A 13,535-nucleotide genomic window follows, 5' to 3' on the forward strand; every position below is an offset into this window, starting at 1 on the left:
CTTTCTCGAAGCACTCCAAGACAATCTCTAATCGACTGTTGTGTTCACGAAAAGTAGTCCCGAATATTACTACATCGTCCAAATAACACATACAAATGTGCCGCTTCAGTCCGCGCAAAACTGTATCCATGAATCTTTCGAACATGGCTGGAGCGTTACATAATCCAAATGGCATCACATTAAATTCCTACAGCCCGTCTGGGATGATAAATGCCGTCTTTTCTTTATTTTTAGGGTGCATGGGAATCTGCCAATAGCCTGATCGCAGGTCAACTGAGGACGAGGCGGAATGTAAGCAATCAATGGCGTCTTCAATACGTGGCAGGGGATACACGTCCTTCTTGGTAACAGTATTCAGCCGTCGATAATCAACACAAAATCGCCGTGTGCCATCTTTTTTTTTTTTGACTAGAATCACAGAGGCAGCCCACCGAATAGACGATTCCTGAATGATGCCCTTATGCAGCATGTCACGAACTTGTTCTTCGATTGTTTGGCGCTCTGATGGGGATACACGATAAGGCTTCTGAGGGATTGGATCAGCAGTCCCAGTATTGATTCGGTGCTGAGTACGGGAAATGGGAATCCGCAATGGCAAGTCCCGAGAGAAATCGAAAGCAGCAGTATGTTTCGCCAGAACTTCCACTAAACTGTGACGGTGAATCATGGCAAGAAATTTTGTCTCATCTTCTTCTGAGCATGCGGTAGGCTGGGAATTGTCTACGTTGAGCACGGCCACTGATTTAAAAATGTCTTCGTCAAAGTTGGCAAGTTTTAGACCACGTGGTAATACCAGGTTTGTTAGAGCAGTTAGTCGTCCACAAAGAAGAATGGCCATTCATGACAGATATGACGCAGCGGGGAATCAGAATACTTTTCTTCGTGCAGTTGAGGGTGAGTGGTTCAACCACAGCGTCGAACGCATCACTGGCAAAGCTGAAACTAACAACTTGTATAAACTCTGCTGACATTGCAGGAATGACTATGTCGTCCGAAACCGAAAGCGTGCTAGGATTGGTCCGCGAATTTTCACGCAAAGCAGATTCAATTCGAGTGCTCACAGAAATGTCTCCGTTGCGAAAGTCGAGAGTGGCCCCACATTGCTCCAGAAAATCGAGTCCAAGAATTACGTCATGCGTTGATCGAGCAAGCACAGCGAATTCAGTTCGGAGTGTGTGGCCGGCGATAACAAGATTCACGGAACAGACTCCAAGTGGGTTAAGCGGTTCGCCACCAACACCACACAATGTTGTCACACTATCCCAAGTAAACATAATTTTACGACCAAAGCAGTTTTAAACGCGAGACTTATAATAGAAATGGTTGCACATGTGTCCAACAACGCCATAGCACGTACACCGTCCACAAACACTTCAATTCGGTTCTTTAACATCGAAACGGGCAGAGGCATGGGTATGCTAGAATCATTTGCGACCTCACCTCCATCGGCCGCACTCACTAGTTTCCCGGAGGTCGCAACCGTCGTCGGGGAGAAGGGGAGCGTCGTAAGCGCCGAGATGGTGGTGTCAGGCCACGGTCAGAGGGCGGTGATTCGTTTCAGTTCAGCACCATTCTGCGTTCTTGTCGTCTAGCTCTTGTACTGTACTCATTCTGGCCAGGTGTTCTTCTATATGAATCATCATTGTCAGCAAGAAACCTTGTACGTGAGTTCACCAACTGTCGGCGATGCTGCTGCTACGGATGGCGATTGCGGCAAAAACGCGAAATATGGCCGATCATTCCACAGGCATAACAGACTGGCGACTCACGTTCATTCGATGAATAAGGCTCATCGTTGCTTGGATTAAGCGCTTCATGCTCTGGATGTGGTCGACGAGGAGGACGTGAGTGCTCGCTGTTATAGGCGCTGATGGTGAGAGGCTGGATGTTCGGGCGATGAGCAGCAGAGTATCGGGTGTCCGAAGGAGACGTAACAGACTGAGAATAACAGGTAGAAGATGGGCCATTGTATGACGAAGGGGTGCCACTGTAGACGGGTCTGACGTGGCCCCGAATATCTTGATGCCTCCGAAGCTCTTCGCGGACGATCTGGCGAATTATATCTGCCAGGCTTGTCGTTTCAGACACATCCACACTGGCGACAGTTGTCACATTAGGCAACCGACCAAACTTCAGAATGATACGGCGTCGCTTCAAACATTCAAACGTGCGGCAGTGTCGTGTTACATCAATGGTGGTAAGTTGGACACTTCTTGCGCTATTACTTTGAGGAGATGACCCACTCTGTCTTCCTCGGTCATCCAAGCATCAACTATTCTGCACAGCTTAAGGACTTCTTCTATGTAAGTTGTGCAGGTCTCCCCCGGTACTTGCGCTCGTTGAGCCAGAGTCTGTTCGGCGCTCTTTTTTCGAGCATCGGCATCGCCAAATCCCGCTCTCATTTCTTCCGTGAAGCGATCCCAGGTGGTAAGAGATGCTTCATGATTGTCAAACCATGTCAGCGCAGTTTCTTCAAGAAAAAATACTGCATTCGCCAACTTGGCAGTCGCATCCCAGCGGTTGTATTTGCTCACCCGATTGCAGTGGGTGAGCCAGTCATCCACGTCTTCCCCGGGCTTGCCATAGAAGTGCCGGAGTTCCCGATAAGGCTGTGCGGTGGTCGGATGAGTTGCTGGCGTGGGCTGCGTTGAACCATCTGCTTGCGCCATTTCCATCCGTAAGGGGTGTAGCCCAGCAATTCTTCTGCGTTGACGAAGTAGGAGAGGTTCCGTGGTGATCTGTAGCCCGCAAACTCCACCACACTTGTTAGGACGTTTATTTATACAGATGTTAGGATGCGCTGGAGATTAGCACACCACAGCGGACAGACCCAGCTTCCTCTTCTTCTTCTTCTTCTTCTTCCTTGATATTTGGCACATACCCACGAAGGGGGATTGGCCAGGGTTCAGTGTGGACTGCCAAATGTCCTACACAAACTGAATTAATGTAATAAAGTAATTGACAACTAAACAAAAACAAAAGGTTTTAGATCACAAAAGTTATTCAATGAAAAAATATGATGCAAAAATTTGTAGTTTTGTAAATTTGGAATGCAATTAGCAGGGGAATCTGTCCGTAGCTGTTATGTAGTTATGTAAGTACTGACAAATTTCAGGCAACGCAAATCCTTTCGCACTCGCACCGAAGGAGAGTAGAAGCGGGACCGATAACGTAAATCCCAAGCGTGCAATTGGACTTTCTAAATGCACCCTCCTCTGCTTTGAAAACCTTCGGCAAGCGAGAAGGAAGTGATTGATATTTTCAATTTCACCGCAAGCCTCACAAAGGTTTGTGGGGATGATCCCGCATCTACATAAATAAAGATTTAAGCGAGGAATCCTGCATCTCAGAAGAGTCATCGTAACCTCACACTGCCGTGATTTACATGCTCGAACTTTCCATGAGTATATGAGATGCTGGTATTCGGCTGTAGATAGCAAAGAATCATTGCATGTAGCGGCTAGGTATTGATATCGCTGGAAACGGGACATTCCAAAAATGGTGATATTAGGAATGGTACAAGAAACAGATGCATCAAGAGCTGATTTAGCCAGGAAATCTGCAGTTTCGTTATGAAAAATACCGCTGTGTCCGGGGACCCAGATGAAGCGTATTTCTTTCACCCACCCCGGTATGAAATACTTTAGTGAGCGGTTCAACTGAGCATCCCGTGCCGACTCCAGTGAAAACAAAACAGAAAGAGAGTCTGATAGAAAAATTATTTTTGATTGACTGCAGGGAACTTTTAGTAGCGCTAGCCCAATTGCCATAAACTCTGCTAGAAATATCGGTGTGTAATCCGGGACACGCACCGAATAACTCCAGGAAAGAGACTCCGAAAAAATTCCAATCGCAGCTTTGTGCGCAATCACAGACGCATCAGTGGCAATTACAGCGTGATCAGGGAACTTTTCAAGGTGTTCACATAGGAGACTGGATATTAAATTTGATGGCAAGTGCTTCACATTAGATGGAAATATAGAATCATAATTTATATCCACAAAGGACGTTGAGCAACCAATAGGACATATAGAAGCAAGGTCCACACCAATGTTTGTTAAAATGCTCTGCGTATAAACAACCTGGGGCTTGCAGACCCTTGGCCACTGGTGAGTGAGAAAGAGGGCGGGGTTTGACACAAAAATAGGTATAGCCACACCGGGAGTAGTCTCAAATAATCGCAAGAATGATCTGACAGTTAGAAGGTGGAAACGGGAGTTAAGGTCCGGAATGCGGGCCTCCAAGTACAGAACGGTGGTAGAGACTGACTGTGGAAGCCCTAGGCAGAGGCGCAGCGCCCGTCTTTCTAAAAGCAGCAGCAGCTTCCTCGTCCTCTTCTCCTTATTCCGCCAAACTTCATCTTCCTTCAATAAGGACCGCGGGGAGTGCGTGACAATATGTATATAGTAATCAAGTAACTTTAAGCATTCGTGGATTCAAAATGGAAAAAATATTTTCAGGAACAAACTGTCTGCCACGGCGAGCACAATTTGTGTGAAAACTCCTCTAATTATCGAATTAATAAATAAAATTCAGTAACTTTTTTAATTATCGCATTTCGGTGGTTAGTCTCAATGGGTAGTTTGAAGCAGGTAAACATACAATGTCAGTTTAGGCTCTGAAACGAAGAAAAACTCAATTTACAAAGCCCTGCAAGCGAGGAAATTTGACAATTTTTTCTGTGCGAAACCGAAATTCAGCGTAAAAAGAGAGTGAGAGAATGCAGGATGCTTTGTACAGAAGCGACGTCTGGCGATGGCGTTATCAGGGGCGACGGTTCTCAATTCGAACTGTCAGCAGTATTGCGCTACGTCATGTACATTCTTTTGTCTGGCGGGACAAGCCATTCATTGTCAGCTTCAGTCGTTATTTTTAACAGCGACAAATAGAAATAAAATGCATGACACGTCACAGTTGAGCACACAGTTGAAATCTTGCTCCATTTCGGTGCTATTTGATCTATGGTTGCCTAAATACGTGCTGGGTAACTGTCACTTAAAGCGCCACAGCCTTTACTTAGTATAGTTACCTAAAATTTGAATGTTTAATTGTTACATTTCTCTGTTCTCTCTTTACCGCTTTGTTGCCGCGGCGTCGCTGTGTGTCTTCAGCGTTTCACCTGTTCCTCGTGCAGGTGTCTTCAACAGCCGCAGAACGCGGACCCAACGTTCAAGTTCGAGTTCCGAGGCCCCGTCTCCATGAAGGGCAAGAAAGAACCAATGAAAGTCTGGTTCCTCTCCAGGAACGCGGACGCTAAGGCGGCGTAACGTACTCGGCCCTTTTGACCACCGGCACGAGAAACGTCACATCCACCCACACCACACAGCAGCAATTGTTACGACGTTCTCCCGAAGGGACTGTTTTGAGATGAATTGTGACCATTGCTCTCTTTGTCTCTCAGTTCATTTTGCCTGTTACAGCCAAACCATATATGAGATATCACGCGAACGCCTTTCATTGGGAGCTACGTCGCTGTTTGTTGGTAAATGTTACGTCAAGAGCTTAACTGTTTTTTTTTTGTATGCAGCACGTTTAGATGAATACCATCTTGGTGACACCCACATCCACGGCTCGTGTTGCCTTCGCAAGATTTTGTTGCCTCTTTGCTTCTTTTTGTTCCGCCTCGACAGAACAGTGGAGCAGGTGTATGGCAACTCCTTCATGGTTTTCTTCCATCATGAACCTCCTTCCTTCGCAATACAAGAGTCGGTTTTTTTTAATGTGGTTAGGGGCGACAAGGCTGTTGTCAAACGTCGCCATTATACTTAACACTCTTGGTTTTTCTCTTCCTCACATCTTCTCCTTTGCCCACTGAATACGGAGATGAGCTTTTATAAGAACAGCAATACATTCGCGAACATACTATATGCTTTTGAATATCATTATTAGAAACGTCAGGCGTGGTCCAGTACGTACGTGCCCTTCGTGTGTTCACTTTTCATAACTTGTGCGTTTCAAGTGTATACAGGTAAATCGCAAATTTTACCTCATTTTATCTACTTTTTATCCATACGAAAAAATTAATAATTAAAACGCCTTGAATGCAGTACATCACTGGATCACTGTATATTGACTTCAGATATATACTGATCGACCAAATCAAATCAAACGCATATAAAGCAATTTAAACGCTATAAGTCGGACTATAGCGTTCTGCTAAGGCTATACAACACAAAGGTGAGTCCATGAAGACTCATGTTTTATTGCACAGCCTTAGCAGAAAGAAACTGCAGCAAGAATAGCTTTTGTACCAGCATGTGATAAAGGGAGGGGTGAAAATCATGATCACTGACTTAATTTTGGCAAATGGCATGTACTTTTTTGACCGCATCAAGTATAGGCTCGAGCGCAGTCACAGAGAAGGCTACGTAATGCATCTAGACGACTTCGAGTGCATTTTAGGCCCACATTTTTTTTTATAACACAACTTCCTCCTACCGCCCCTTTTATTTTAACAGTACCCCCCCCCCTTTTTATGCACACATACTCACAAAAGAAAACAAAAAATTGGCTGTGGCTTAGCTTGGTTAAGCCTGGTAATTGCGAAGCAATACGTGGGTTCTGCTATTGTGCCGCTTGTGGTGATGCTCTGGTTATGCTTATGCTAGTATGGCTATGGTGATACTCCTCGCTGTGCTATGTTTCTGCTATGTTTGGCATGGGTAAACACGCACAGACAAGAATGACGACACACACATGTTACTCGTTTTCATCTTTTATTCAAACCTATAAATACGCTTCGGTGATCTGTGAAGAAATGACTCTTGGCCTGCACATCACTTATCACATATTCGTCAGAAGGCTGCATCTTGAGCTCGCCGCTTGGAAAGCCGTTCTTCTCGTTCTTCTTCTGTCTCCGTAGCTCGCTAATTCTTTCTCTTCGCAACCTGCCGAAGCGTATAGGCTGGACGCGGCATCTCATGGGCTTGAAGTGAAGAACGAGAGTCAGGCCGCGGCCGTAGCTATGCGCCGAGCAAGGCTACGGCGTGAGACGGGGCCCCGTTTTTAAGCAGATGGTATGACGTCACATAGCGAGCAGAGCCCCTGGTGAGAGGAGCCGGAGTCAGGCCGCGGCCTTGGCTATGCGCCGCGCATACCGCGCAAGGTGACGGCGTGTGATGGGGCCCCGTTTTCACACAGATGGTATGACGTCACATAGCGCGCAGCGCCCCTGGTGAGAGGAGCGGGAGTCATGCCGCGGCCGTGGCTATGCGCCACGCAAGGCGACGGCGTGAGATGGGACCCCGTTTTTACACAGATGGTGTGACGTCACGCAGCGAAGTCACGCGAAAGGTCAAGCGTGGCTATGCGGCCGCGGCATGGCACGGGCTGAGGTGGTAGCTAAAGTAGTATTGCTTCGCAATAAAAAAAAAACTCCGAGCTGCGTCACTGGATTTGTCAGACGAAGTAGCGACCTGCGAAAGGGAAGCCCTTATTGTATATATACACTTGCAGAAATGCAGACATGTCCATGTACGTGTCTTTAGGGCATTTTTGTTATTTCCTGCTGTTGTCCTGTTTTGTTTGTTACCTGCACTGGCAAATCATAACGCCTAGCCGCTATACCAAAGCATTTTTTGCGGACAGCGAACGCCTTCGAGCACATTCATTCTCTCTTTATTATTTGTATTGTACATTTCTGCACGACACTGTACATAATTGTATGACGAACAAAATAAAAAAAAATATCGTTGAGCTGATTGAGCGCGCGATATTCAACTTTCATGCTCACCGTCCTCAGCAGTTTGTCTACCCAGTGAAGGCAGCCGAAATAATGAAGTCAAGAAGCAGTATCTACAGCGCGTTGCACAATTATTGCCGCGCTGTAGAATGCTTCTGCCAGGTAAACCTCGGAATAGTCGCAGCTCAAATTTCGCACAGAAATGGCATTTTGTCGTTAGTATTAAGACCAAATTTGTTTGGGGTACTTGCCTGATTCGGTCAGAATGAGTGTGATCTCATCGTATGAGGCGCCGGCGATACAATAAAGCCGGTGCCCCCATAATGCACTGCATGGTAGCGCCATCTTGTGCTCTGCAATAACCTTCCTGCAAAAAAGTTCGCCCCCTCTTATCCTATGACATTCATTCATTCATAAACCTTTGTTCATGAGGATGACCTGAGGCCTAGAGGTGAAGGGGGTGGGTTAGGTGAGGTTCAGGGCTCCAGACTCCGACATGAAGTCTAGCAGGGCACTAAGCTTGCGCTTGGCGTTGGTATTGGGGGCTGTCCAGTCTTCGTAAGTCTGAATGTGGTGAGCAGATGTGTAGCGGGCGCGGAAGCCAGCCGTGCCAGGACAGGTCCAGATCAAGTGATGTATGTCAACGGAGTCAGCAGGGTAGTTGGGGCACCTTGGCTGGGGCAGTTGATCTTGATTAGGCGCATTTGGCAAGCACTCGCAGATTATGACTAGCAGCTTACCGGTATCGCTCAAGAGGAAAGTATACAACAGTTGCATCTTGCCTGTACTCACCTATGGGGCTGAAACGTGGAGGCAAACCAAGAGAGTTCTACTTAAATTGAGGACAACCCAGAGGGCTATGGAAAGAAAAATGGTAGGGGTAACATTAAGAGATAGAAAGCGTGCCGAGTGGGTCAGAGAATTAACTCAAGTTACCGACATTCTAGTAGAAATTAAGAAGAAGAAATGGACATGGGCAGGACATGTAGTGCGAAGAGAGGATAACCGATGGTCGCTGAGGGTAACAAACTGGATTCCAAGGGAAGGAAAGCGTAGCAGGGGGCGGCAGAAAGTTAGATGGGCGGATGAGATTAAGAAGTTCGCAGGGGTCAAGTGGATGCAGCTAGCACAGAACCGGGTTAAGTGGAGAAATATGGGAGAGGCCTTCGCCCTGCAGTGGGTATAATCAGGCTGATGATGATGATGATGATGATGAGGCGCCATTGACTCTGGATGTCCGGTGTGTACGCTGCACCGGCTTGCGCCTTGTGAGTTAGAACTTGGGCAGGACGAGAGAGGCCGGAAGGCATCGGAGGAGTAATATCGGTGACAAAGTCCCGCAACCAAGGAGGCTATATAGAACTTCTGAGTGGAGGCGGTGCGTGAAAAGTGAAGCCGGCGTCCATCATCTTGCAAGGGGCAAGAAGGAGATATCGCCAAGATATTGCACTATACGATTTGCTTGTGTTAGCTAATGAGGTGATTTCATTAACAATTGAACTTTAGGCAACAACATCAAGTCATATATCGTTTAAAAGGTCTCTACGAATAGAATTCAAAATCAAATGGTAAACTAGGCAAAACGATGTAAAACCGAGCGAACGCGGGTCTCACTCGGTTAAAATAAACGAGTGATAGAAGTGAAACTGTCTCAATGTTTACAGATTCACAGCACGTAAGGAGGGCTAAGTGCTCCCGATATATATATATATATATATATATATATATATATATATATATATATATATATATATATATATATATATATATATATATTGGCCGCTTGAAAGAAACCAACATCTGACGCTAGGTGCGTTCCCTCGGTTAGCTATTGACAGAAACAACTGAAAGAAGACAAGATCATTCATTTCTTTCTTTCACTTCATAATTTCTGTAGCATCATCATAACACTTTTGCAGCTTGAAACATTTTTATTAAAAGGCTTGTCATTTTTTTTCACAGTGCTACCCAAAAGAGTTTGAAAGATGTCCCACTAGTTCTAGAAGTCGCAGTGTTAATATAGTTTTCCAATGCTATTAAAGGGACAGACCACTGGCCAAAATATTTCATGAGATTATGGTGGAGATAAAAAGATCTTGCCTCATATAGTACAGATCGAGCACTACAATATCAAAGAAAAGAGGCTTTACAATTTTAATATGCCATTGTAAATCGCTTAAAAACAACCGAGGCGCTATCTAACGGAGAAACCCTAGTACTTTCAGTGTAGTCCCCCACGTGATTACATGCCAGCAAAATGACGCTGATTTTCGTAACTGCATATTGTTCTTTTTTCTTCTAGCAGTGCTTGCCATAATTTATTATATTTTGCGCTCTCTCCAGTACGTCCTTAAATAAAAACCACCCCTGCTTTCGCATCACGAGATGTATGCTTTCAGGTTTTGCCACGAGATGGCGCCACAATGTTAGCAGTTTCGTGAATGAAGCAATGACTGTGCTATAACTGTGCCCACTAAAACTTTCGTCGACAAGGGCGTGCGTTATTGTGCCGTAACAGCATTGAGTGTGAAACTAAAAAGGACGTTACACTACGCAAAAAAAATGTCTGATTACTCTCTAGAGAGTGAAATTTATGTTTGTTTTCTGTAAGTCTTTTCTTGTCAACCACCAGTCGTCATCGCGGTCGCTGCTCATGGTTTTCAGCACCGGACTACATAAAAACGGGCGCACACATTGATCGAAAAATTCCAGGCAAAAATTCTCTACAGCGTTTCTAACAAAAACGTTATGAAACCAAACATTTTAGACGTCAATCTTTCGCTGCGGCGAAAAAAAGTCGATACATAAATTTCAGTGTTCTGTCCCTTTAATATCATTAAAATAACAGATTTAGTTGATTCAGTGTTGGTAAAGCAGGCAACGAATGCCGCTCATTTAGACAGAAAATTGTTATACTGTCAGCGAAGCATACGTGCCGCAATGCAGATTTAAGGGCATATTCTCATCCCGAAACAGTGTTCGTCAACTAAGTGCTCTAATTTTGAAACTCAGTTTACGGATGTGCGATGTGCGCCGCAGCGCAAGAGTGTTTTTTTGGTCCAAGCAGTAGCGAAAAAATCTGGAGAACATTATAATAGCTCGGCACCGATTACATCCACTCTTATCACAATATAAGGCGTAAGAAACAAGAAATTGGTAGTCTAAACAATGTATTTTGACGACCAAATGATTTCATTAAGATTTTCCTAAATTCACATGCGCGCAAGTGCTCGCGAAACGCGCGCGATGCGCTTGCGCTTCTTGCGCTGGCCGTCGCCGCGTGCTTTTCGCCCCTTGCAACATGGCCGCCACTGGCTCGGCTAGCTTCCGCTTGCATTGGCGTCCGTGGGGGATCTCCACTCCAGAAGTTCTATATATCCTTGCGCGCAACAAACCCCTCCGCTCATGTTTAAGCCGCGTGAGGACAGAGTCCGGTATGATGAAGGAGACCGGAGGACAGTAAGGGTGGTCCGAGTTGGACGGGCCCACATCAAGGCTATGCCGGCGGTCTTCCTCTAGCTGGGGGTATGGGTAAACGAAGGATTGGCATACATTGGAAAGCATGAGCAATCACTTAAGGCCAAAGGGAGATGGAATGTCGGGATAATGAAGCATAAGGCATTGTGGGGATACAATAGGTATGTGGTTTTGAGGGGTATTTGGAAAGGAATTATGGTGCCCGGACTTACTTTCGGAAATGCGGTCTTGTGCCTAAAATCAGAGGTACAGTCGACATTAGAAATAAATCAGAGATCCGTTGGACGATTAGCACTAGGTGCCCACGGCAAAACTACAAATGAGATGGTACAGGGAGATATGGGCTGGACATCTGTCGAAGTACGGGAAGCTCAGAGTAAAATATTATATGAGGAACGCCTGAGAAAATTGGACAGCAACAGATGGGCAGCTAAAGTGTTTAAATACCTACTCAAAAAGCGTGGACTCACAATGGAGAAAAAGAATTGGGAAACTAACTAGTAAGTATGCTAGTCACAAGGACGGAGAAATAAAGAGCATTAAGCAACAGGTGAAAAACACAGAAGGGGTAAATTGGATAAATTCGATGGAAAAGAAACAGAGTGTGGAATTATACCGTAAGTGGAAAATGCAGATCAGGAAGGAAGAATTCTTTGATAACTCAAGAGGCAGTGCCCTACTTTTTGAAGCTAGATCAGGGTGCCTTTAGAACACGCAGCTACAAAATGAAATTTAACAATGGAGATGACGCATGTGCTATATGTGGAAACTCCAGTGAAACAATTGACCATATTATACTCGAATGTAATGGTATCCATCCGGAAGTTGATGCAGGCGCAATCACTGTTCCTGAAGCTCTGGGGTTTAGAGATACCAGTGGCCGGGTGAATAAACCGGCGGTGGAAACTAGCAAAAAACGACTGGAAGATTGGTGGCTTAAAAGCAGAGACGTGACATAATGTTAGCAATGTAGGAACAAAAAATTTAATAAATGGAATGATGGTTTAGTTAACCATTCTAAATCAATAATTAAGATATATGGAGAAAAATGAGCATGATAGCTACTGCTACCACCCCGTTTCAAGGGGACGCTCCTATATTCCATCAATCCATCCATGGGACAGCGGCTCGTCTTGCATCGCCGCCGCCGCACATGACGGGAACATCCGAATTCTGATCGAATCAGGCGAGTACCCCAGACCGAAATACTGACGACAAAATGCCATTTCTGTACGAAATTTGAGCGGCGATGATTCCGCGGTTTAGCTGGGAGAGCATTCTATGAAGAGTATTCTATTAATATGATCGAACCAACTAGCCCAGTAGTTTGCACACTTCAGCATTCTACAGCGCACCGGTAATGGTGCAACGCGCTGTATAACAAGAAAATGTAGTAAACAATGTAAAATAAACGAGATAAACGAAGGCTGGTAGTAAGGTGAGTGAGCACTTTGCCTAAGTTTGAAAGTTACACACATAAAAACGCTACATCTGTGAGACATTATTCCATCGACGAAAACCACACGGACGAAAGTGGAGGAGACAGCACAAACGCCGGTACTAGAAAGTACTTTTCGTGGACTTCCATCTGTCCGTCCTTACGTGAAAGTGACATACGATACTTTACTTTATATACTAAAAAGCAGATAAAGCAGACAGACTTTTGTCCGTGTGTTTTTCGTCGCTGGAATAATGTCTCGCAGTTCTACTAATAACCGTTTTCTACGCTTATAATGACATCCGCGGCTCGTGAACCGCAGGGAATGTAGGATGGTCGGGGGCGTCAAAATTCTAATGCTGATAATTTCGCTATGTCACCTAGATACTAAGAATTTGGAACATTTGCACGTAGTTCAGTGATTGGTGGATTGATGGAAAACTTTATTGCCACATATTTGAGGTGTTCGTGATCTTTACTGGTCACTGTGCATCGTGGTCGATCCTCGATCCAGGGTGCCGCACTCACGGAGGAAGAAAAAAAGATGGCCGCACTTCGTCCTCGCTGGCAAGCGATGCTCTCACTGCGTCACACTCGGGTTGTATATAAAGGGGTCCCTGTGACATGCTCTAATGTCGGTTTACCGTTACATTACGGGTATTCGTCTACATATTGCGTACGAAAAATTTTATTTGTGCAGAATGTGGATAGATTCAATAAGCTGGACGACGCCAGGATCAGTTTTCATGTTTCAAATAACGCGCCTTTAAAGTATGTGTTAAAGGTTTTACCTTTTTGCCAACGGAGCACGCGTAGAAACAAATTAGCACACTTTATTATTTTTTAAAAATAATTCAAAATGGTGTATATTTATTATAGCGTTAAACGTTTTGGGCGTGTAAATATGTCTGATAAGCATCAGCACCATGATCAGCACCA

At 45.1% G+C, this 13,535-nt stretch overlaps 1 protein-coding gene across 1 annotated transcript in view; it reads left to right on the top strand.

The window, feature by feature from the left end:
- Gycbeta100B (guanylate cyclase soluble subunit beta-1-like) overlaps positions 1 to 5,554 on the top strand; it is a 48,192-nt gene extending 42,638 nt beyond the window's left edge. The window contains exon 9 of the mRNA XM_084600154.1: positions 5,135 to 5,554. Within this exon, the coding sequence (XP_084456280.1) occupies positions 5,135 to 5,267 (133 nt within the window). The 3' untranslated portion in view covers positions 5,268 to 5,554. The remainder of the gene's footprint in view (positions 1 to 5,134) is intronic.
- The last annotated feature ends 7,981 nt before the right edge of the window (positions 5,555 to 13,535 follow it).

The sequence above is a fragment of the Amblyomma maculatum genome, chromosome 4 (assembly GCF_055883805.1).
Source record: "Amblyomma maculatum isolate TAMU_Amacu chromosome 4, ASM5588380v1, whole genome shotgun sequence".
Lineage (NCBI taxonomy): Eukaryota > Metazoa > Arthropoda > Arachnida > Ixodida > Ixodidae > Amblyomma > Amblyomma maculatum.